The sequence below is a fragment of the Saccostrea cucullata genome, unplaced genomic scaffold (assembly GCF_032062105.1).
Source record: "Saccostrea cucullata isolate Sc308-1 unplaced genomic scaffold, CSIRO_AGI_Scuc_v1 ctg1602, whole genome shotgun sequence".
Classification (NCBI taxonomy): Eukaryota; Metazoa; Mollusca; class Bivalvia; order Ostreida; family Ostreidae; genus Saccostrea; species Saccostrea cuccullata.
Window position 1 is genome coordinate 2,155 of NW_026939403.1, and position 25,836 is coordinate 27,990.

At 34.1% G+C, this 25,836-nt stretch overlaps 1 protein-coding gene across 1 annotated transcript; it reads right to left on the minus strand.

Annotated features, from left to right (window-relative positions):
* Positions 1–1,957: 1,957 nt before the first annotated feature.
* On the minus strand, positions 1,958–24,921 carry LOC134253005 (taurocyamine kinase-like). The gene is made up of 13 exons (XM_062735534.1): positions 24,687–24,921; positions 21,432–21,691; positions 20,900–21,048; positions 17,894–18,059; positions 17,196–17,379; positions 16,720–16,849; positions 15,688–15,703; positions 13,615–13,762; positions 9,781–10,040; positions 8,600–8,748; positions 7,405–7,570; positions 2,683–2,863; positions 1,958–2,234 (listed from the first exon to the last, which is right to left on the minus strand). Exons 1-13 carry the CDS (start codon positions 24,904–24,906, stop codon positions 2,083–2,085), a joined length of 2,181 nt encoding a protein of 726 aa, XP_062591518.1. The 5' UTR covers positions 24,907–24,921; the 3' UTR covers positions 1,958–2,082.
* Positions 24,922–25,836: the final 915 nt, after the last annotated feature.

The following is a 25,836-nucleotide window of genomic DNA, read 5'->3' on the forward strand; positions in this document are numbered from 1 at the left end:
TATTTTTTGGTGTTAGACCCATTATGACGTCATAATCAATTTCAACTTTCTTTTTCCCGTACTTTACGGCATTAGCAGAATTATGTAGAAAATAGGGTATTTTCATGTCATTCAATTTGAAATCATATGAAAAGTAAACCGGATACCTATATTAAATTTGATATTGATTTAAAGAAGAGGCCATGAACATACTAATTACCGTTTTCTTAGAGACTGTAGGCAATCTGGATACATTTCTTTTGCCGAATACGAAAAAAACTCCTATATTCATGACTGCTTTTCTAAATTTTTCATTAAAAATGACAGTTTAAGATACAGTTTTTCATCTTGTTTACCTACAAATTATGCCCCGAAACACCTGACCCAACTAAAGTTGTAAAGCATCAATAAAGGAATTTATTTCTCAAGTTTGATAAATCTGTAGGCACCTTTCATTTACTAGATCTTGACCTTAAGAAAGACTTTTGCCAGCTTAAGGCGTTATATTTTCATTCGGTAAAGGAGTATTACATTTGCGAATGTTTTCCTTTATATAACACAACTGAAAGCAATGCGTATCTATAACTGTATAAATACATGAAATTCCTCGAACGTCATAAACGTTATTTTCTCATGATGTCATAAAGAGTCGAAGTGCAATCAGTGGATTGTACATACATGCCGTTGGGTTTGAAATATAAAACATTTCACGCCTAAAATGTCATAATCGGGCAAATATAAAATATGAATAAATTCTTAGGAAATTAAAACAATTACTTAATTTTTCCAAGATAAAATAAGGATTAATTAATCAATTAAATTTTGAAGACAACGATAATTCTTCGAAATGTCAGTGAAAATACTTTTAAAAATAATTTAATTGTTTTAGGACACGATGTATTACTTATCATACAATGTGTTAAACCGCATGCATTTGTAATCATGCCTCTACTTTTGTTTTTTTTTTTAACGTCGGAATATCTGGTAAAAAAAAAATTAAATCGCCTATGATTGTTTCGGTATAATAAAACAGTTATGAAATGGGAACCCGGGAAATAGCAAATTGATGGTTCCCCTCGGCAGGAAACTATTTCCCTCGGCGGCTTCGCCGCCTCAGGAAATAGTCTCCTCCCTTGGGGAACCATAAATTTGCTTATTCCTTCGTACCCATTCCATAACTGTATACTATCCACCCTCGGAAAATTTTCATGCAATTTTTGCCGCCAATTTTGATTTCCAGCTATAAATTTTTAAACTGATGATGTCATAATAACTTCAGTTGCATTGTGACATCATCAGGATTTCAGATTATTTTTGCACTATTATCTTCCTCCAAAAAAAAAATTCAAACCTATCATACATCAGTATAATAAAACGGTTATCCACTGGGTGTGAGTAGGATAGCTCTTTTATCAAACCCTTGACAGGAACTATTCCCCGAGGGCTTGGGTGTGAGTGGGACAGTTCTTTTATGATTTTATCAAACCCTTGACAGGAACTATTCCCTGAGGGCTCACACCCGGTGGATAGGTGTATAATATGCCAAAGGTCAAGGCTCAAGGCTTTTCGTCCTCAAATCAGCATTAACGGTCACAAATACCAAATTAAAAGATACATGTAGTTATTGAATTTTCCCCAGTATTAGAGAAAAGGGGAAATATAGTGTCCACTTGGCCCTTTTCACAAAAAATATTACAACTAAGATTAAAATTTGACAACTCTGTTTTTTTTTTTTTGGTTCAATAAAGATATTAGTTCTTAAAATATTATTAAAAATGTAACCTAATCAAATAGAAATATAAGATAATATCAGATACTTGAATTGGAAATTTTTTTTATTTCAGTCGTAAGATTTTTTGTGAAAAGGACCAGAGATATCGCGATGATTTGACATACAATATTTCAGGAAACATTTTCCTTGGAAGCTGGTAACTTATGTAAACTATGTAAAAAGAACATCTTTAAAAAGTTCAAAAAGTGTTTTGAGCATACTTTTAGTTTAATAACTTAATATTTACAATAAATTATCTTTTTTAGAAACTAAATATATATTATCACAGTTCGTAACAATTTCCGGCACTGTTTTTGGTTTCTGGCATTTATTTACTTTCCCTGCAGTTCTTTCTCCCGTTTTATGATTTCCTCTACACCTCGCCTCATTTCTTGGATAGCCTCGATTTCACTCAGTCCCAGGCGGCGCTTGTTGGAGATATCGTACACACCTCCCACACTCTCTGTGTGCTCGCCGTGAATACCTGACCGAAAAAAAAAAACTGGAGTTTAATACAGAGTGTCATAATCAACTAAAAAAAATCATTGAAAAAATAATGATGTAATAATGATGCAGTTTTGTTTGTTTGTTTGTTTTTTTTTGTGTTTGTTTGTTTTGTTTTGTTTGGTTTTTGGTGTGTGTGTGTGGGGGGGGGGGGGTATATCTTGCCATGCTTGTGAAGAGTGTTAGTTTCCTTGCAAATTACATCCGGATATTAAGCCACAAGTGAAGGGAGGCAAATAGAGTTTAATTGCTTAAATACTAAAATAAGTTAATAAAATTAATATAAAATGAATTAAAAACCTTTCACCTTTATATCATTAACTTACATAGACTTCATTGAACATGCCAAATTTAGGGAAAGGCTATCTGAGTGCTGTATAGAATTTAATTACTATCTTACTGATATAGTGTTTGTAAGCATTGGTTACCTCTTGGCTGAAGATTAAGTTTCTCGCAGAAGGCTTTGAAGTCGGGCTCGGCAGACAGTTTGGGGATTTTGATGTGGACGCTGGCTCTACAGGTTGTTCCTAAGTTTGTGGGACAGAATGTCAGGTAGCCAAGTTGATTGTGATGAGCAAAGGTCAACTTTTTCTCCATTTCCTTGATAGCCTAGAAAACGATAATAATATTTTACTCTGTAAATCAATTGCTTGCACATAATTACACACGTTAAAGCTTTTTCTTAAGGTAGGTCGTGGGTTTACTGCATAAAAATTCTTACGAGAAAACATATCCTGTAAATTTTATAAAATGTTCCTTAGAATTCACAGCGTATATTCTGCGATTTTTATCAAATTTGCCTACGTAGTTTTAATGCTATATTACTGTAAACGCGGTATTGTTGTTAGTAATTTTTTTTACGTTTTACTATTGAAATGTATGGGAAAATGACGTTTTAAGCCATTTTTGTGAAAATAGTTTCTTTTAAAAAGGTTGGATAATTTTTTAAAGACGTAGACGAATTAGTCAGAAATTTCAAAATATCAAGATGAGGTAAAAACAAAACTATTAATATAAAAAAATCAACATGTCTTCTCGCTAGATTTTTTGCTAAATAATTTCAAAGTTTTCTTTTATACTGCTAAAATGTTGCGTTTATGGCGTTATTTATATCTACAACGTCATCTGTTGAAGTTGAACGTAGTTACATTTACAGTACGAGTATAAATATATCTTGACCTTTAGAATATGCAAAATTTAAAAAGTGACATAGATACAAAGTTTTATTTTATTTATCATTTAATTTATTGCGGAGACAAATTAGGATGACTAGCAACTTATCGGTATTTTCACTAGTATTGTGAAATTCATACTCTGATCACAAAGTCTGAATAGACGGAATAATATGGAACGCCGTCACTGCCTTATATAGCAGAACACTACTATTGCATTGTGTCAACCTTCCTTACATTATGTCAACTCTTTATGACATTAACCCACACTACTATTGCATTGATATATATCTTCCATTACATTATGTCAACTCTTTATGACATTAACCCACACTACGTGTTAACCTTCCTTTACACACACACTCTTTATGACATTTACACATACTACAATTTTATTTCGTCAACTTGCATTTCGTTATGTTTACTTTTCATGACAATCTTAGTTTTTATTAACTGATGTGAAAAGCTCATGTCATACTGTGCGCACTCTTCTACATTATGTCGATTCACAATTACGTTATGCGAACACGGGTATCCTCGGCCTTTATATGAGCATAACGTATTTTCCGCGTTCCGCAAGCACTAAAAATGGCGGGAGGGAAATTACTTCGTGAAGAGAAGATAGCGATTTCGGAATAACATCTTTAAATGAAAACTTTAAGCGAAAATGATTGACAATCTTGAAACATGCAAAGCCTTTACACTGCGACTGTGAATTAAAGTCACGTCGAAATTCAATGGTGTTTACTTTAATCTGATAATTAAATAAATCAAATATTATGAGTCGTGCAGCAATCTTTTTTTAATTTTTATTTTGAATTGTTTTTTTATATATATATAAGTCTTAAACTTTGTATGACATTGCATTAATTTTACATTAAGTTTAGCTGAATTAAGTTGAAAACTTTTTTCTATAAAACTATAAAGCTTGAGAGTTTCTCCGCTTTCCGTCCTTGGTCTCCAACCATATACTGATATGTGCCCATGCATGCTTACTAAGGCATATTCAATTGATTTAGATGAGCGACTGGTAGATTTTTGTAATAGAATTCTGGCCCTGGAATGATAAAAAAATTACTAACTCCAGTGACGTAGCATCTTTTTTTGAAAGAGGAGGTCAGCCAGAAAACTTGACAAGCCAAGAAAAAAAAAGTCCAAGCCCGAAAATCTTATTTCGGGGAGAGGGTCCAACTTCAATCAGTCCCATTTTTTCCCAGATATATTACATTACCCTTAGTGGATTATACTTCAACAAGAAGTGGGGGTGGGGGGCTGTACATTTTCAATGAACATTACATTTTCTATAGTAAAGTTATGTCTGGGAAAAGAGGGGGGTTGATTTTATGTGCCTGTAATTTGTCCTAATCAATCAGGACCCCCCCCCCTCTTACCAGTCATTAACACACGGTCGTCAACATTCATTATATACTAGATATACAGCTTTGAGATAATGTAAATGTATTTTAACATCAGGTAATGAACTTTTGGAATCAACATGATAAAGAGTTAACACAATATAAAGATATTTTTAAATCACATAAGAAAGAGTTGACATAACGTAATTATATATCCACATAACGGAATGGAGTTTTGACATAATGTAATAAAGTATTGATATAATATAAAGATATGTTCACATTATGTTATACACTTTTTACACCACGTAATAAAGCACTGACATAAAGGTAAGATGTGTTCACCTCTCATCATGATGCCCTCGCCGTAAAATAAAGATAAATCCATATCACGTAATAATGCTTTGATATAATAGAAATATACACTCTCAAGGAATGGGCTTTTGACTTCATGTAATAATAAGTTTAATTATAAAACACGACTTACTTGACGTAATGCAATGTTGACCTCACATATTAAAGAAATGAAATGATGTAAAGAAACATTCATTTCATGTAATAAAGTTTTAACACAATGTAAACACATTATCACTTCACATAATGAATTTTTTACTTCAAGTTACGAAGTGCTGACATAATGAAAGGATGTATTTACTTCATGTAATGCAGCATTGATATGATGTTAAGATATATTTACATCATCTCATAAAAAATGGACATAACGTAAAGATATGTTCACATCACGTAATTATAAATTGACTTAATAAATGCATAGTTGTATGCTATAAGGCAGTGATGGCGTTCAATAGAATAAACATTCCTCGTGCATGAGAATTAAACATACAGCGACAACAACGCGAGTGATAAAATATTTGTACCTTTATTTAAAAAGGAAATTCATGGTCAGTAGGATTTCAGGCATGACACAAAAATTTGATCACTTTTTTCGAAAACGGTAAGAAAAACATCCCGATAGTGAGGAAATAACCCAGGGGAGGGGAGGGGGAGTACCTGCAACGTTCTTTCTATGTTAGTCGCAAGCTATAGTATATGTCCCTAAATCTCAAACATTTGTTTCTTTCGAATTCTCTGAATCAAATTTCAATACCCAAAATGGAGAACACTTGCATTTAGCTTTTACACTTTGAGCTTTTTGTTATAAAAAAAATATACAGAAAAAAATGATACTTGTAAATTGTTTACAGTGACTTACAGGTCTTACAGTCCAGGTGTTCGTATAAATTTGATTTTAAAATGCATTTCACAATTTATTAGCCAGCAAAACAATGTAAATACACGAGCTTCAAATACATAACAACCAAACAATAATGACAATGATGATGATTTTAAAAAACCTAGAAAGTACATATAATTAAATTTCACCTGTTTTTAGTGATGAGGATTGATTCCATCCTGAAAAGTATAGGCAAATTTTTGCCCCGGCTTTGATTGGCAGTCATGATGCAATACGCATGTTCACCTGAGTTTCAAATAAGTGCTCACATACACCCCCCCCCCCAAGTTTTCCGCTAAGCAATTTTCATTCATGATAACTTTTTTTCTGCATACCATAACTTTTACACTGATTTATTCTGATTGACTTTTAATTACCAGTTTATAAATTATTTCTTTCATTTGGTTTTGTATTTAATTAGTCCTGAGATATTACAAATAATCACATCAAGATTCAGACTAAAATTTAATTATAAAACATGTACATGTACGAGGTTTACGTACAATAGCATGCACTTTGTATTAATCTACTTGATTCGTACAGATTTGAAGTCACTTGCAGAGAATTAAACGGGAAACAACGTAACGTTGCCTTTGTGACGTAACTGACGTTATAATCAAATGTGCACAAAACAACCGCTCGAATCGTCGAAATTGTGTACCAAAATTGATGACAAAAGCAAACCCGCGACCTACCCTAAGTATATTTAATTTTTTTCAGTGCGTGTATACAGTGATACGTATATACATTTCCTAAATTGGCACGCAAGCGAACAAAGTAACAGTGTACTATTTGATTTCTTGTCTTATGTTTAGGTCCAATTATTATTGAGTGTAAATTTGATCCTGATTAGTAATCACTCCATAATGAGGAGGTATTGGTATATATTTCCATTTCTTATTTTTTCTCTCTGTGATGACTCTTTGAAAGTTAGCGGAGTTAATTCCTTGATAATTTTACCGAAATGTCAATTAGACAGGTCAATAGGTCAGGAGCTCCTAGTATGCATGCAAATCTCGTGCACATCTGTCTCTGAGTCTGACGCTAAGGAGGCCAAATATGCATGAAAATTTCGTTGTGTTTGACGTCAGTGGGCGAGGACTATTGAAATTGGGATGGGAATCCTCGTGTAATTTAAATCTATGTCTGCATTTTTAAAGTCTAAATCTACAATTTTATTTCACAATGAAATGGAAATATATGGAATCACTGTCTAGTTAGTATAGTATGCCAGGGACATCAACGATAGTGGGAAACATGGGATAATTAATGCATAAAAGGCTTCGCCCGTTATGCAAATTATCCAATGTTTCCCACTATTGTTGATGCCCTGGCATACTATACTAACTAGACAGTGATTCCTTAAAACTGTTAGTAAATCTATCGTACTGTGATGAGCCGTTTGTACACGGCTGCCAGATCCCCGCCCTTCTGCATCGAGATCAGACGGAGATGGTCCTCCTCATTCACCCAGCACAGGAAGGTTTTGTTGTCATTGAAGAAGATTCCTCTGCCAATCGGCCAATCGTTGTATCCCCCGGCATCCTGCAGGAACCTAGGGAAGCAGAATCAATGTAATACCACGTCACCGTACATATGTATACAGGTACATGTATAGCTTACACAGGGAAAAGTGGCTCACGTGATATTCATGCCCTTATCTTTCTTTTTTAAAATTATATGAAAATCATGTAAGAATTATATAAATATTTTTTCATGCGCATTTTATGTGAAAAAAAATTATATGATTTTTACTTATTTTTTTTTAGAACTTTCATGTGAACTTTTCTTTGCACAGTATTTATGCGATATGCTCTTAATATAAAATTCATATGAATATTATGTCAAAATTGCTTTAAATTTTCATATAAATTTCAATATCTTATTTCTTGTCTCTTTCTCCTTCTAAGAATATAAAATGTGAGCCACTTTTGCCTGTGTGCCAGTTCTTTTTATGTAATCCATATTGCAAGCTGGGAAAAAATAGCAAAAGGGGATTTCTGACTTCCATTGACTTATAATAGCAAAAGTCGTATGTGTACAATTATTTTGGAAAATAGTGCAATTCTCTGTTATCATTGGACTTAAGTAAGGAGGGGCATTCTCGAAGTTACATAAATAGCGTCTGAAATTTACTCAGCCTTTCAATCACTGTTGATCGTACACAGGATAGAAATTCGGGCGAATGTTCAGGAGTATAGCAATAATCCAATTACAGCTTTCGTACGGCAAAGAGGTAGGGCTTTAGTCACCTCATCCTTGTCAACAATAATGTCTAGTTCCTGATGTTTTTAAATTCTTCATCAATGAGAATTTGAGAAACGCTATTTACGTAGGTTCGCGAATGCCATGCCTCACTGAAAGTCCAAGGATGACAGAGAATTGTACTAGGTCCGTGGGGATTTTTATGGAAAACAGCGACCCACGGGCTTATCATGAGAAACAGTATAGCATGGAAACGGCGTCCCACGAGGCATAGCATCGACGCCTTTTAGCAAAGAAGCAAAGACTCTAGGCAAGTTTTACTTCACTCAAAACCTCTTTTTAATTTCTCTCGCAGCCCAGCAAGTGCAGAAATTCCTACCTGTCATCGTTTTTGAACATGAAGTGGTCATCGATGAGTTGTTGGTTTTCCTCGGGGGTCATGGTTTCTAGGGAGTAGTATTTCCCCTTCAGTTCCCCTCCCAAAGTATTCAGAGCGTCCACAGAAATTTTCTCCATCTCCTTACGTTGCTGAAAAAAGACGAAATTCTGAAACAGTTCAAACTGGGAAGATTTCTTAACATGCCGTAGAAGGTTAATATGTTGACGGTGCGACCGTTATGGCGAGCGCAGATAGCCTATTTATTTTAATTTAGATCGGGCTCGTCAAACTGCACGTGACATTTGGTGCGTCTAAACTCTGACGTCATATGACGTCTTATTGAGAGTTAAATTTCCAAAAAAGAAGCCTGAACAGTGCTGAAAGTAAATGAAGAACGTTTCGTTTACTATTTATCATGTTTATCTTCAATATTTTCCCATTGAATCAGGGCATGTTTACTTTTAGTTGAACTTTTGCTGCTATTCTCGCGAGAACGTAGCTTTAACAAGTGATGCATTGTGGGTCCAAATTACTGCGTCAAAAAATTCTATCGAATGAATGTGCAGTAGTCCGAATTTTCTCTTCGCACAGGCGTTGCTTTAACTTGAAAGTAAGTTTTCTGTGTGAATTTCGATTAAAGCGACCTAAACCAAATATATTAAGCCCTATTTACTTGCCACATCTTACAAATCAGATCGTGTAAATAGGAAAGTCATAAGACAGACATGAAGTCAGATGGAATAGAGACATGCTCTATTCCGTCTGGCAAGTCAGATATTTGGATTTTTCCCGCACTTCTTCTCCAGATAATTCAATATCAGTTAATTTTATTGATTTCAATTAAAATGTGGGGGGAAATCCTGGAAGGACATTTTCTATTGCTTCCTCTCCATTCAAAATGGCTGGAAATATGAGAAAAGTACTGAAATTAACTGTACAGAACAGACTGAAAGATTAGTAAAACTATTTCAAGAAGAAGTAGATTTGTTAAAACACCAATGGCTATTAAACTATCATCATCCATCACTGTGAAATGCAAACAAAAAAAATTGGAGGGAAATAATGAACTCCATGTCTGACAACCCATACCGTGTAAATGAAACACTGGAGTCAGATGTGAAATCACATCTGAAATCACATCTTACGGGTCAGACCGTGTAAATAGGGCTTAATTAGCCTACCTCAGCATTGCACACTGGGGGAAATCCAAAACTGGCGTGACTGCGCCCGACCCTGACACGGGTGGACACGATGTACTCTCCTGAGGGGTCAAGGTCACCAAAGCCGAGGTTGTTGAGATCGCCGAAGTCTGGCTGTGGGTGCTTGACCTCGCTGACCTTGTGGTAGTCCTGAATGACGGGGAATAGAACCTCTTTAAACACATCGTAAGCCTCGGGATCACTGGCGTAAATTCCACAGCCGCTATCCAAGTTTTTACAGCCTGTCAAAAGACGAGACATTACAGACTGTAAATTAACTACATATTACAACCTTTAAACAAATGACATAACCTGTAAACCACTAATTTTCGTGGGGGTTAATTTTTGTTGTTTTCTATATAATGGAAAGAAGCCACAAATTTATCGTCTACCACAAAATGTCATTGACACATGTACATAACTTCTCTACAATTCTTCATCCACGAAAATAAATCCCAACGACCTCTCGAAAATAAGTGATTTTACTACAAACAGCATTATTGTAAATTGTAAGTAAGCAACATATAAAAACCTGCAAAAACGACATAATTAGATAAAAGTAAACGGTCTGTACATAAACGACATGTTACAAACGACATAATCACTCGGATATTATGGCTTCTAAATATGCAAAATACAGCCAGTAAGCAAACCCTTAACGACATTATTCCTGTAAATATACAGCATAATTACAGTCTGGAAATAAAAGTCCTGTATTATAACTTATTATAACCTTTAAATATACAACATATTTAAACTTACAGCCTAGAAACGACATTTTACTAAAAGTATACATGTATTATATATGCAAATTTTATCTCTAATATAGTCTATTTTAAAGTTGTTCGTTCCTTCAACACAAGCCAATGATAGAGAACTTCGTTGAGATATGCTCTAAAAATAAAATCAAATAAATGATAAAAATAGTTTTAAAATTGTTCAATTAAGAAACTGATCACGGCTTAATAAAACGTCCCTGTGCGCAGGTGCATCAAGAAACACCATAGAAAGTTGATATTTCTACTTCGTGGTTTAATTTCTAAAAATTAAACTCCCACGAAAATTAGTGGTTTCATCGTATTTTCAGGTTATGTCATTTGTTTAAAGGTTGTAATAGGGTAAATCATTTAGCACACGATTATGACAAATACAATAAAATATGCATATGATTTTAACGAAGTATTTAAAAGAGAAAGGCGAATTTGGTTCGTAATCAAACGTATTTCGTTAAAGCCAATGGGAATAAAAAACAACTTATCTCCTATTGTGCAGACAACAGTTTCAGTGTACATGGAATATTCACAGATGCTTGTAGACAAGAACCCCCCCCCCCCTTGATATACACCCCGGGTGAAGGGTTCCAAAGATATTTTTATTCATCTTTTTTCATAAATTTATCTTCTACTACACATATACATTGTATTCCTTATCACTTAAGAAAAATTCAAAAAATAACGTAGAATTCAAGTTTTATTAAAAAATCATATCCTCGATATTATAAAACATAAATGCTCAATGAATGTTATTGAAGATGAAAAACACACACTTTTTGAATGTTTGAGTTTTGTTACAGAACGAGAGAATATGATTAATGTTATACAAAGACACTGTATCAATTTTTCTCATTTAAATAATGAAAATAAGTTGTTGTGGGTTCTAAATTGTGAAAATATTGAAGTACTTTCAGCTGTTTGTGAACTGGTTAGATAAGCCATATAAAATACTGATGCATATAATGTGGCATTTCTCTTTATAATAATAATAGGTACATGTAAATTTTTTTATACTCAGAAAAAAAAAAAAAAAAAAAAAAACACTATGTACTGAATTAAAAAAAAAATCTGAAGTTCTTAAATCCCCTTGTGAATTGATCAAGGGTGCAATATAGTGTGTCTTCTACATGTATAAAGAAATTAAAAAAAAAAAAAGATTGTATACTTCAAACACTTAATAAATATTACTTTGGTCATAAGACATGCAAACAAAACATGGTGAATTATTAAGTACCAATGCACTGTCCCGTGGTATCTTTTGCAATTTAGTGGAATATAGCTACTCAGTATGTATGTGTGTGGACATGTATATATATATATATATATGTGTGTTTGTTTGTATGTGTTGGTATGTAAAAAAAAAAATGTATACATTTTTCATTTCTGTGTATGTATATCTCTGGCTTTTTTGCATTATGATACGCGGTGGTACTTCTTTATATTTTACAATATGTATTTAAACTTCACATGTTAGCAATTATTTCAACTTATGAACCATGTGTAAATTGATTAAGTATATACAAGTACTAAGAACACATCACACCTTGTTAATAACTACAGTGGTGTGCCAAAAGTGAAGATAATTTTATTTTTTCTTTATATATTTCATTGAAAACAATATTTTGTAAAATCGCTGGTATGACAACATTTCTTGATAGATTTTATCAAAAATTTCTTGATAATCCAAGATATTGTTGTAGTTAAAAAAAACAATAGTTTTTATCTGATAAGCATTGATAATTTAAAAATATTGTAATTTAAGTGTGACATGAATTTTTAAGTCATATACTCACAATGAGTTATATAGTCAACATTGATCTTGAATTTTAGAACTGATGTTTAGTGATGAACTATATTTTACTACATATTAAACGTGTAATGATCTTTTAAAGAAAGATAACTACACATTTTCTGGTTTAAGTACTGAAATAAATAATTAAATTGGACAAAAATTGACCATTTACCTATGATTTTACAAAATGTTGTTTTCAATGAAATATATAGAGAAAAAATAAAATTATCTTCACTTTTGGCACGCCACTGTAATAGTGTATTATATGCTCTGTTTAATAATCATGTATGTAATATGCCCACAAGGGCCCTGATCTGGAATAATAAAATCTATTCTATTCTATTCTATACAGAGGGTACAGTACTACAGTCTTCACCAAATCTTTTTCTCAGTACATGCCCTTCGGGCATTTTTAGCATTATACACTAGCCCGAACAAATATCTACATGCCCAGAAATTTATCAAGTAATTTTATTCTTATTTGCCCTTTCACGCCAAGGAAATGATACAAAATCCATTTCTATCAATGAATCTATTTCTTGCCCTTTATATTGTTTTTAACCTTTCATTCCTAGAATGAACTGTCTCTAAAAATTTCTTTTGCGCTTCACTTAAGATGGAAAATAAAAGACTTTTAAGTATATTTAATGTTATTGGTTTTTTAAAATTGATAATATGGAGACATGCCTAAGAATTTACATGCCCTTCGGGCTTATAAGTGTACAGTTTCCACATGCCCGCTTCCATATTTTACCAGATCAGCTTTGGGCCCCAGGACTTGGTGAAGACTGAGGGTATGATTTTTTTTTATTAAAACGTGAATTCTGTGTGTGTTTTTTTTATTTTTCAGATGGAACACAATGTAAATTTGTATAGTACGGAAGAAAAATTCAGGACAATGTTATTTTACTAGCCCAGTTATCCCCATACATTGGCATACAAAGTTCAAATTTAATGAATCGTCTTCATAAAGTTAACATGAATCAGAAATAGAATGAATTTAGATTTTCACAAAACACGGAACTGACAAGGCTACGAAAGGGACTTTTAAAAAACATCTTTTAAACAATATTTTTTTTTTTCACGAAAATTGTTTGAACAACGGAAGTAGGCTATATTGGGCACAACCAAAATGAATTTTTTAAAAACTTAAAAAATTTGGAAAAATTGTGGGAGTTTTGTTTTAAAATATATTTTCTTTAACTAGGGTCTAAATACCTATTGAAATAAAAAAGCTGGTAACATGTATACCTGACTGTATGCAATGGAGAAGTGTTCCACCAAACTTTGTTTTCTTGTCTTTGAGCTGCTCGTAAATCTCTGGAGTTAAGTGTTTCTTCAACAGGGATTTGCAGTCGGTTGCATTTTTCAGTTTGTTCCACAGTTCTTCGAGAGACATCTTTGAAATTGTTATGAATTTGGGGTGATCAACAAAAACGAACCACACAACAAAAACAGCAACGAACAAATAGCCTTTGTTGACGTGCGTCGTTAAGATACGATGTCGTTACGTCATCAAAATGAAACGTCACAGTGGGGGATGTTGCAGTGGATATTTCCCTGAATGATGGATAATATGGCAAAGGCGCTCAGGTTGAAGATGCTGTATTTCGTTTGTCTATTATGTGTCTGAATGCACTAAAACAAAAATAAGATAAAAAATGAAAACTTGCTGAAAAATGAAATTTTCTTTTATTTAGATCTTCGGTAAATCAATGTGATTATTTTGAACATATTTTATTGTATAATTTATATACAAAGGGATTGGTTACAAGTTCTTACAACTTAGAAAAAAACTTTCCCTGTAATATATACAATAATTATGATTAGAGATTGCCAAAAGAATTATTAACAATTGAAGGCGTAAAGTTATATACATGATGTATACAAAAATACTTACTTAATGTGATTTTTAAACATGCCGTAATTTCATCGGTTATACATATTTCAAAAAAAAAATGATAAATCACTGATTCAAATGAAATTTTCTTTTATTTAGATCTTCAGTTAATTAATATGATCTTTTAAAGGTGCTATAATTTAATCGATTTTTAATTTGATATTTATTTCAATGTTTGTATTCAGACAAATCTTTAAGAAAAAAATACACAAAATTAAAATGTACTATCCTGACACCAAGCGCCTATGGATAATGGATGATCGATGTTCCAATACAATCCAAAATTCATAATAATAAATCGTGACCCGATGTTTATTCAAACACACATTTATCGTAGTTAGGTTGTGCTGGATGGGAGCAGATAAGGGCAGGGGATTGGGTGTTACTATTTCTGATAAAAAATGAGAATTAAGTTTCCAACCAAGTAATCAAATTCACACAGGGAAGGGCGGGGCTATAGATCTTTTCACTTTCATCTCAGTTTCTTTTTTTTAAGCATTTGGGAGAAAGGGGGGAACAAAAGGGTACTTTGAACATTAAATCAGTCCAACAAAATATTAGCCATATGAAATACTCTTCGAAAATTGCCTGGAAAAATATATCTATGTGGATTTTAATAAAAATTTACACGAATGTCTGGCCGGGGCGGGGGTCCTTTTTCTATATATATCTCCTCAAGGTCCGGGGGTCGATCTTATTCCTTTCTATAAAATTGTCCTCCTGTTTGAACAAATAAGATGATATACATTTTATTTACATGTTAAGGGCATGTGCACCAGGCTTGTATCGGCGGTGTTTATAGCATAGCAGGAACAAGCCCAAGCAATTTGATTATAAAAATTATGGTTTATTACAAACTTCATCCTCATGCATGTGCAGGATCAAAATGCATCCAAGAATTTGTAAGATCTCAGAAATATTCATTGGTTTTGACAAGTACTGATTAATTTGCAAAATATACCTTAATTCAAAGTCAAAATGTATTTTAATTTGAATTTTATAATGATTTAAGCTTCGATATAGTGATTCCTCAATCTGCTGTAGACATGATCATTTTTATGCATAAAATCACGAATTCATTGAACTTGAAAAAGATACTATATTGTAGATTGTATTCCCCATAAATTGAACCCAACTTGTGCCAAATAATAAGTCGTTTCAAATGCATACCTCATGTACATTCTTTCAGCATCAAACCCAAAGTTCCTTTAAATGAAGTTCTGGTTACTTGTGCAGATCTGAGAGGTCTCAATAACATTTTGTGAAAAACCAAATAAAGCTTGAAGCCTTCAATATCTCACAGGTGTTTATAATATAGTACGGAAAATATTAAACCTTATTCAAATCTGCACTCCGGCTTTGTATAACGCATACTCGTCTGTTTCTCATTCGGCATATACTGGAGTGCCAAGCAGTTAATTAACCCAGGTGATTATAATACTATAAAACGTTTATGTAACTTCATAGATAAATTCTTTAAGCCGAGAAAACAAAGCAAGGGACTTTAGACAATTGAAAAAGAATTGTGAAAAATTGTATTGCTTGCGACAGTAAATAAATACACGCAAAATGAAATCTAAGTGCCATCCAAGAATTACGTTCCAAATAGTGAACACAATATCTGTAAAACATCCCAGCTATATAGAAAATCAACAAGAATTTCTTATGGCAAATGGGTATTCAATTCAGCACACACTTTGACAGAAATGTTTTCCTTTAATTTATCCTCAATCACTGTTAATGAAATGGAGATAATAGTGAGAGTTACCTCCCTTGTCATAGACTAGATTCAACATGAAGAGAAAACAGAAGTCGCACATAAAGGAGTTGTAAACAATTTATTAATGTTTCTATATTAATTAACAACAATATGGAATAGGAAAAAATTTCACACACAACAAAATCTGGGTGTGGTCATCACAGCTGGCCTCCCGGGGAAAAAAACAGTTCCTAACGGTCAACTGTAAAATATCACAGCTATAGGAAAAACTTAGCAAGCCAATCCACTAGTTACACAACTAGAGATCTACAGTTAAACAAATATATAGCAAACGGTTTGGCACCTGGAATAAAAAACGATCAAAATGATCTTTTCCTTTACTAAACAAGCAAACAAGTCAAGATTTCATGTATAGATACAAGTCTTATCAAAAAAAAAAAAAATCTAATGTTAGACACAAAATAACTTAAACAAGTACCACAACCAAAATATAATTAAACCTTTTTTCATCTGAAAAGAGTGACAAAAAAAATGCCTCTAATTCTCTGAGATTTCTCTTTATAAAAAAAACTGGATAACATTTAGTACAACTGCACCAATAACAAAGTCTGTCACAAGAAAGAAAAAGCCAACGCGGCCCTGGACTCTGGGAGATTGCCAGCGAGACTCGCACCCCGACATAGTTTTGGTCACACGGAGGGAAATGTTTATAGATGGCGCTTATTTAGCATTCTACTCGGCTTCGATGATCTGCTTGATTCCGTTGTACATTTCCTGCATAGCCTGGAATTCAGTGAGACCCAGACGACGTTTGTTTGAAATGTCGTAAACACCTCCTACACTTTCTGTGTGCTCACCGTGGATACCTAAAGAGAGAGAAAAAAATTAATTTTAAAAAAAATCTATTTTGAAGTTTAACAACTCAATTTGGAAGTTCTGTGGAATTTATATATATCACTGATTTATAAATCTGCTGTGGTTTCTCCACCAAGAAATGTACGTTTCAACCTCATTTCAAAAAATTTTATAAAATGATAAATAAATTATTTCCTAGAAATTTTTTTTGTCAAAAGTATGTATCCATCATAAAAATATCAACACAAAAAAAAATTATAAAAGACTTTCACAGCATGACATTTTTCTAACCAAGTTTTTTTTAAAATGGAGAAAAAAGGTTGTTTAGATGAAAACCAGTCCACATTATTTATTTACCTCTGGGCTGGAGTTTGTTGTCTTCGCAGATCTTTTTCAGGACTTCCTCGTTCTTTGCGAGTTTGGGGACCTTGATGTGGACACTGGCACGCAGTGTTGTTCCTAGGTTGGTTGGACAGAAGGTCAGATAACCATGTCTATCACTGTAGGCAAACTTCAGGTTCTTCTCCAGTGATTTAATGGCCTGTCAATGACAAAAAGAAAAAATTAATATCAAACCTACACAGAAAATCAATAGGGCTTTACACAGTCAAACACACAATGGCACATTCTAAATAATTTGCACAATTCAAATTCAGGTTGCCAAACAATGTCTACTTCAAATTAAATCTGAAACTTGTAAATGCAAATTGTGAGCTATATACAGAATTTCAGAAAGTGTTATGGCCCAGTCTACACAACTGTTTTCCAGTTGCGCAACATGCACCTAGATAATTCCCTTGATGGCCCCGGAGTTAAATTACAAGGGAAACAATCCTTACACAAGACTAGTATAATTCTTTATAAATTTAGAATTAATCAAGAAAGTTCCCTGCTTAATGTAAATATTTCTATTAAACATGGAAAGAACTTATTGGTTTACTTATAAATACCAAAGCTCAATAAAATGAATTTGTCATATCTTTATAAACATAAATACACATAGTCTTCTCTGAGAAAGTGATAAATCTAAATGTTACCCCCGTTGTCTGACTTACCGATACTAGACGCCTGTAGACCTCTCCCACATCACCACCCTTCTGCATGGAGATGAAGCGGAGATGATCCTCCTCATTAATCCAGACCAGGAAGGTCTTCTTCTCGTTGAAGAAGATACCTCGGGCCTTGGGCCAGCCGTTGTATCCACCAGCATCTCCCAACATCCTAACAACGACAAATAAACGACATTATTTACTACCAACATCCTAACAACGACAAATAAACCACATTATTTACTACCAACATCCTAACAACGACAAATAAACCACATTATTTACTACCAACATCCTAACAACGACAAATAAACCACATTATTTACTACCAACATCCTAACAACGACAAATAAACCACATTATTTACAACCAACATCCTAACAACGACAAATAAACATTATTTACTACCAACATCCTAACAACGACAAATAAACCACATTATTTACTACCAACATCCTAACAACGACAAATAAACCACATTATTTACTACCAACATCCTAACAACGACAAATAAACCACATTATTTACTACCAACATCCTAACAACGACAAATAAATGACACTACTTAATCCAGCATTCTAGTAACGACAAAAAAATGACTTAACTTAAACCCAACATCCTAACAACGACAAAATAAGGACAACATTACTTACATCCTACATCCTAAGAATGACCATGATGACCAAAAAAAGAACTTTAATTCCAATTTCCAAAAACACTTTGTTAAATGGAGCATATGTGTTAAAGTTTTACATATTGATCACAATGTTTCTTATCGACTGGATGTTTGATTTCAATAAAAGAAAATTCTACTTAATTCAAACATGCCAACTTTTGAAAATTCCCATGGGGGATTTAGCGCGTGACGACAATTTTCAAAGCTTTAAATTCGCGACATTTTGCCGTGAAATTGAATGATTATGAAATTATCTTTTTTTTACATTTATAATATTGATATTACTTATCAATACAACTTTTAAGGATTAATTTAACACAAAAAATAATGTTTTTCTTTCCAAAATTTAAATATTTTTGCTAAAATAGGTGCCTCTCTCACTAAAGAAGGGGTATTTTGTTACATTTTTTTTCTACCATGACACATAATTTGGTAAAAAATTGAAAAATGTACAACTTTTAAATCATTTTTTTCAAAGGCAAAAAAATACTCAAGGTTTTGATACTGTAAAATCCCGTTTCTGGAAAAAAAATTGAGATTTTTTTATTAAATTTCAATTAATTAAAAATCTAATAAGATATTAAATTTACAGAAATTTATACCACCTATCCAAAAAAGAATAATTTTTGTTACAGTCATAAAATTTGTCAGGCTTGATGGTGCCATGTGGGTATTTCCTTAAGCCATGCACATACCTAACATTTTACTTTTGGGAGAAGGGAGGGAAAAGAAATTCTAATTGACATACACTTGATTGTTTCATCTTAATTTTTTCAGAATATTTTAACTGGCAAACTTTACAATATTTTTCATTATAGGTAGATAAAATCAGCAGCTATGCTTTATAGTTTCCTACTTTCGTTTTCAAAAAACGATCTCTTTGGATTCCGATTTTATGGTTTGATTAGTATTTTATTGTCTTTAATTTATGTTTTTAATAAAATGACTAACTGTTCTCAGATTAATTTATGTGTTTCATCTTGCATACCCCTTAAAACTGACAAGATAATCCCCTAATTGTCCCAAGCTATAAGCTACTTGTACCTGGACAACTTCGTGCGTTCAAGCGTGAAATGATTTCCTGTGGCTATAGGCCTAATTTACACCTGGTTAAATAAACAATGAAACTTATCTGTGTGCATTGAATAAACAAGTCTGACATTGTTTATCCCCATTGTCAAAATTCAGTGGTAGGGAAACTTTTAAAATCGAAAATTTTGGTGATCTTTTTTCAAATCGGGAAATAAGGCAAATTTTTCTTTCCCGATCGGGAAGGCGGGATGAAAGGATAAAATCGGGAGAATCCCGCCTAAATCGGGAAAGTTGGCATGTATGTTAATTCCCAAATGAACAGAGAAGCCAACAATGGCTTTGACTGTCCAAGTGTTTTTACCTATTACAAATGTCAATGCTTTCAACACAGTTTGTCAGTATTATTAGTGTATTGCTGGATTCACTACTTCATATGCAAAGTAGTATTCATTTCATTGAAATCAAACCAAACTATATGCTAAATGTGGTGAAAAACATGAAAAAAGTTTGCACACTTGATCTAACAAAGTGACATACATGTACTGTTATTGGAATGATAGTAATCCTAACATCCTACTAACAAAAACATAGAACAATGACATCATTTGGATCCAAAACCCTAGCTACTACACAAACCAATAAACTAAACATTTGTCATTACTTGGAAATTTCAACAATTTGATGTATGAATGAAAAGTGAAGGTCAGATTCCATGAACTTTGCAGAATTTTTCGTCATTCCATTAGCACTGAGCTCCAATGTGAAATCACCCTACTCCCACATGAGTATAATAGCAGAGTGCATTTTTTGTGAAATACCTACAGGTCCAGGCAGCACACAAAATAAAACTTTCCCAATGGCACTAAGGCCAAAAGAAAATATATTCTTGTTTCCTGTCCCCTGACCAAAAAAATTAGGGTAGGTAGGTAGAAAAAGAATTTAGTTTTCAGAAAAAAATTTATTTTCAAAACTCAATGAATGCAGAGCATATAGTATGTAATAACAAGAAAATGATATGTTAACAGTTTACAGAGCAAGTTTGTTTAATGAAGATTTATAAAGTAAAGGTATCCTGTACACTTAATTGTGATGTGTTAGTTCCGTAAATATTGTTGGTCGACTTTAGTATTTTAGGAAAATAGTAACCAAAAAAATGAAAATGTAATAAAAACTTTTAGGGTTGGAGGGTAAAATGTAGGGTAGGTCGGGTGACAGGAAACAAGAGTATTTTTTATTTTGGCCTAATGTAATTAATATTCTGTTAGGGTCTCTTTTTCAGGACACAAGACCTGTATTGTACTTACTTGTCATCGTTTTTGAACATGAAGTGGTCATCGATGAGCTGTTGGTTTTCCTCGGGGGTCATGGTTTCTAGGGAGTAGTATTTTCCCTTCAGTTCTCCCTCGAGTTTATCAAGAGCTGCCTTTGTCTTCTCTTCCATATCTTTGCGTTGCTATAAAAAAACAAAATTACTGTACTGAACTTTTTGCAAGATTTTTCATTTTCATGCAGAATCAAAATTTTTTAATAAATATTCTTTTTTGCTTTTATCAATATTACATCTTTAATTCATAAAAATGCTCTTAAATAAAAGTCGTGAAATCTGATAACATTTTTCAGTTTGTAGATGACAATACAAGAATTTGAAAATACGCCATGAATTAGTTTTGAAAAACAGAGTGGTACAATTTCTTAGAATTTTGTTCTTGACTTGTATTGGTGAAAATTTAAGTAAAGCAGATTAATAGGAAAAGAACTCTTTGACTTTGTGTAAAAATCAATGTTTAGATGTCTTCCCTATATATACTTCTGTGACCAAGTTCAACCAAAACAAACCTCATCCGTGGAGACTGGGGGGAAGGGGTAGCCATCGTGGCTCCTGCCCACACGGACTCTGGTGGACACAATAAACTCTCCAGTGGGGTCAAGGGGGTCAAATCCCAGGTTGTCCTGGGGCCCAAAGTCACACTTAGGGTGGGCGACCTTGTCGACCTTGTGGTAATCACAGATAACGGGGTCAAAGAGTTCTTTGAAGGTCTCATAGGCCTCAGGGTCACAGGCGTACAGCCCCACCCCGGAGTTCAAGTTTAAGGCTCCTGAAATGAAATAAACAAAATGCATTGAATATTCATAAATTATAAAAAAGATAGTTAAGTAAGTCTTCAATTAGAGCTTGAGTGCGGTCAATACTGCTGCATGGGATTTTCTACCCAAAACGCAATCTGATAAAAGTTATCATCATGTTTATCTGCTGTGGACTCCCCATTGTATGTGAGTGCTTCATACTGCAAATTGACAACTGGTTGTCAAATCTAATAAAATGAATATGGATGGCTGTCAGATAAAGAGAGTTTACCCATTTTTCAGTTCTGAAGTAGAAAGTAAGTTTAATTTTGCAATTGGAGCTCCTCATGGGCACTGGTGTTGGTGTTGAAGGGGGGAGGGGCTCTAGTGGTTGTTTTGGGGGGTAGGAGACGTGTGGTGAAGGTGTGTGTGAGTACCGTAGTATGGGTTCTGGTGGTTGTGTTAAGGAGTAGTCTGGGTTCTGGTGGTTGTGGTAAGGAGTAGCCTGGGCTCTGGTGGCTGTGTTAAGGAGTAGTATAGGCTCTGTTGGTTGTGCTAAGGAGTAGGCTGGGCTCTGGTGGTTGTGGTAAGGAGTAGTATGGGCTCTGGTGGTTGTGCTAAGGAGTAGGCTGGGCTCTGGTGGTTGTGTTAAAGAGTAGGCTGGGCTCTGGTGGTGTTTTGGGGGTAAGAGATGTGTGGGAGAGAGCTGGGCTCAGGTGGTGGTGTTTTGGGGGTAGGAGACTTGTGAAGGTGTGGGGGAGGCTGGGCACTGGTGGTGATGGTGAAGGAGGACACATTCACAGACAATTATCTGTACGTTTGTTTTACCCCATCCCCCCTATAATGGTCCCAAATAATTCTGATGTATTCTTGTCATCCTTGCAATTTCACTACAATGTAGCTATCATTATTAATAATAAATATTCCCAGCACATTTTTTGGTAAATTAACCTACTTTCCTCATCTTTAACCTGAGTAGTTCTCATTTGCTGCAATTGCAGATACCATCTTTCCATCCTTGCAGTTTCACTAGGTATCATTAAAATAAATATTCTCAGCACATTTTTTGTTAAATTAACCTACTTTCCTCATCTTTAACCTGAGTAGTTCTCATTTGCTGCAATTGCAGATACCATCTTTCCACGTCAAGAGTTTATGTGGAGTGGAGTGAATCAGAATCTCTAGATCTTGACTTGGGAAGATGGCAGATATAGGAATCTGGAAAAGGTGGCCTGATCAATTAGGATCTCAAAGCAACACAAAAAAGAATTGATTTATCAAATCTATCCTCCCCCTTCCAAATCTGCCAGTGTTTCTGTAAAGTTGCTTTTACAATTCAATTTTTTTATTGATTCATTGGCATACAACCATGTTACATACTATGCATTTTCAGTTAATAACTTTTTTCATATATCTAAGTCCACAAATCTGCATTGATTTTCAGATTAAAAATTTATATTTCAGGGGTTAAAAAAATTGGCAGTTAGTCAATAGTTTGTCATGTATAACACTTGTTTCTCTGAATCAAAAGACCTGCTCAAGATTACTAATTAAAGCCATGTGTATATCAGTAAACTATGGGCTGGTGGTGGTAGAGGGGGGTGGGGGTGGGGGGGGGGGGGGGTATATCAGATGGGGGCATGAAAGATACATGTATGAAGAGAGATGTTGGTCCAATTCACATGAAACACCTTTATAAAATGATTTCAAGTGTAATAAATAGACCCCTCATTCTTGTTCCATTAGAGCTTAGACAGGTAAAGAGGTCTCATCACATTCTTGGATCATCTGTTTACCTGTTCAACAATCTACTTAGCTGTGCTGCCCCCAAACCCTCAAACAAGGTGCCCTTAGTGACCTGACCCACAGCAGGAAGTCTAGCGAGCTGATGGGCTTATTTGTGCAGTGCTCTCTACTTCCGCAGCATTATTAATAACACCTGCCAACCCAGGTAGCTGCCCAATAAACAGACAGCTCAGCCATTTATTTTCAATTACGCCAAATGAAAGCAAGTTCACCATCAGATATCTAAGGTATTATGAGTGGATCCATGATCCATCAATTTGATTAATCAGCAAAGTGACTTTGAGTTCATTAATATGTTAATGAAGATCGCATATTAAATGAAGGTTGTAATACTACAGATACATTACATGTTACAAGTTAAAATTTGGTTTTGAGTTCTCTGATTCAGAAATTATATCAAAATCTCATAGTGATCAATATATTGAGGATCTTTAAATCTAACTGATATTCATTAACATGATTAAGTTTAATTATCGATTCATTGAAATGTGTAAAAATTCTTCTGTCATATTGTTATTAAACAAGTTTAAAATAGAATCCCTCAAGGCATTTAAAAAAGTCCAGTGTTAAAAAAATTTCAACTTGGTCTTATCACCCCCCCCCCAAAAAAAAGGGAGAAAAAATCTAAGTTGTTTTAAGTTTATTTAAAAATCTTCTTTCATGGAAGAGGAGAAAATTATCAATAGGCTAATCACCTTGTTATTCAGAAACAGTCAGAAAACACTTGTATGTGTGTGTATACTCAGTACTTGTAAATGACCTTGAAATACCATTGATTTATACCATCGGCGAACACGGGCAGTCGTACCGTTCACACATATTTCGTTTTAATGGGCGTTCCTTGGGGGCGGATCTAGTAAATTTACCTGAAAAAAATATTTAGAAAATTTTTCGACTTTGCGCTAAATGGCAGATTACGAATTTAAACTGGTCGAAATGTGAAGTATTGGCTCAGCTTCAAATTGTTTAAACCCCTGCTATGAAATGTGACGTCACAAAGTTCCAAGACATATCAACTGGCATTGGCAAGGTCGAACAGGGCAAATGGAAAATCTATTAAACAAACACCTGTATTCGTCTACACGGGACAAATTTACGTCTAATTAACAAAATTTAAAATATATTAAATTAAATAATGAAAAACGAATCCATTCGAGGTCTTTCTCCGGGATGTTTCATTTTTTTTTCACGAACACTAAAAAGCCGGCTGCTGATTCCTACCTGAGCGAATGCAGTCTGCTAAAGTTCCACCGAGCTTAGTTTTCCTGCCTTTCGTTTCATTGTAGACCTTTTCCGTCAAATGTTTTTTAAGCAGTGATTTGCTTTCACCCTGAAGTTTCTTCCAAAGGTCTTCTAAATCGGACATTTTTTCTTGTGTGTTGCTTTTTCCACTGGAGCCGGCTGACTGTGAGGCTAAATCACTACAATATTTCTTGTACATTGCGCTAAGTTTTGTATGATCTCTCCGATTCGTTACCTAGGCACTGTCCGATTGTAACGAGCGATTTCATTGGCTAATCGAGCCAACGACTACTCCCTTCGTCTCTAACACAACTTGTCAATGCGCTATGTGTGTGTATATTCAATGTATTGATGGGAACTAATACACGTACGAGCCTCGCTTAGACAAATAATATGACTCAACTTATTTTTTCCCAGTAACATCTAAAGGTCATTTGCGGACACAGTGAAGGTCTACTTTCGATCGCTAGGATATTTTTACCTGAGATCTAACACGTGTATGCATGCAGATGCACATGCATGCGCAAAATTGTTAAAAGCATTTAGACATCGTGAAAAAGTGGCGTACTCACCTGAACGAATACAATCGGCTAGAGTACCCCCGAGATTAGTTTTTCTATCCTTCAATATTTTATATATTGCCGGGGTAAGATGTTTTTTCAGCAGTGATTTTGACTCCCCTTGTAAATTTTTCCACAGCTGTTCGAGTTCGGAGAGACCGTGCGGTTGGAACTTCTGTGTCGGTGGCTCGCGTTTATTGAAACTCTCGAGTTGCTCGATATAATGCTTATACATTGTCAATTTTGTGGTGGATGTGAGTCCAACAAAACTAAAAAAATTAACTGTTGCTAGGTGTAAAAATCTCTTCCGATCTAATCCTTTGATTATATGTAAAATGAATTCAATAAAACACAGTAACGGACGCCGGGCCTTTAACGGAGACGAGCTTAAACAAGTTAGCATTGATTTAAAAAGAAGTTCATTGATCTTTTTTAAATGTTTAGTGGAAGAAAAGGACCCAGTCCGCAGTGATTTGGTGTTGTGTCGTGCTTTAGTCCGTATACCTATGCATAACTGTGTCTGAGCTATAGATACTATAGTATATCATATTGCATAAATTCAATTCAAC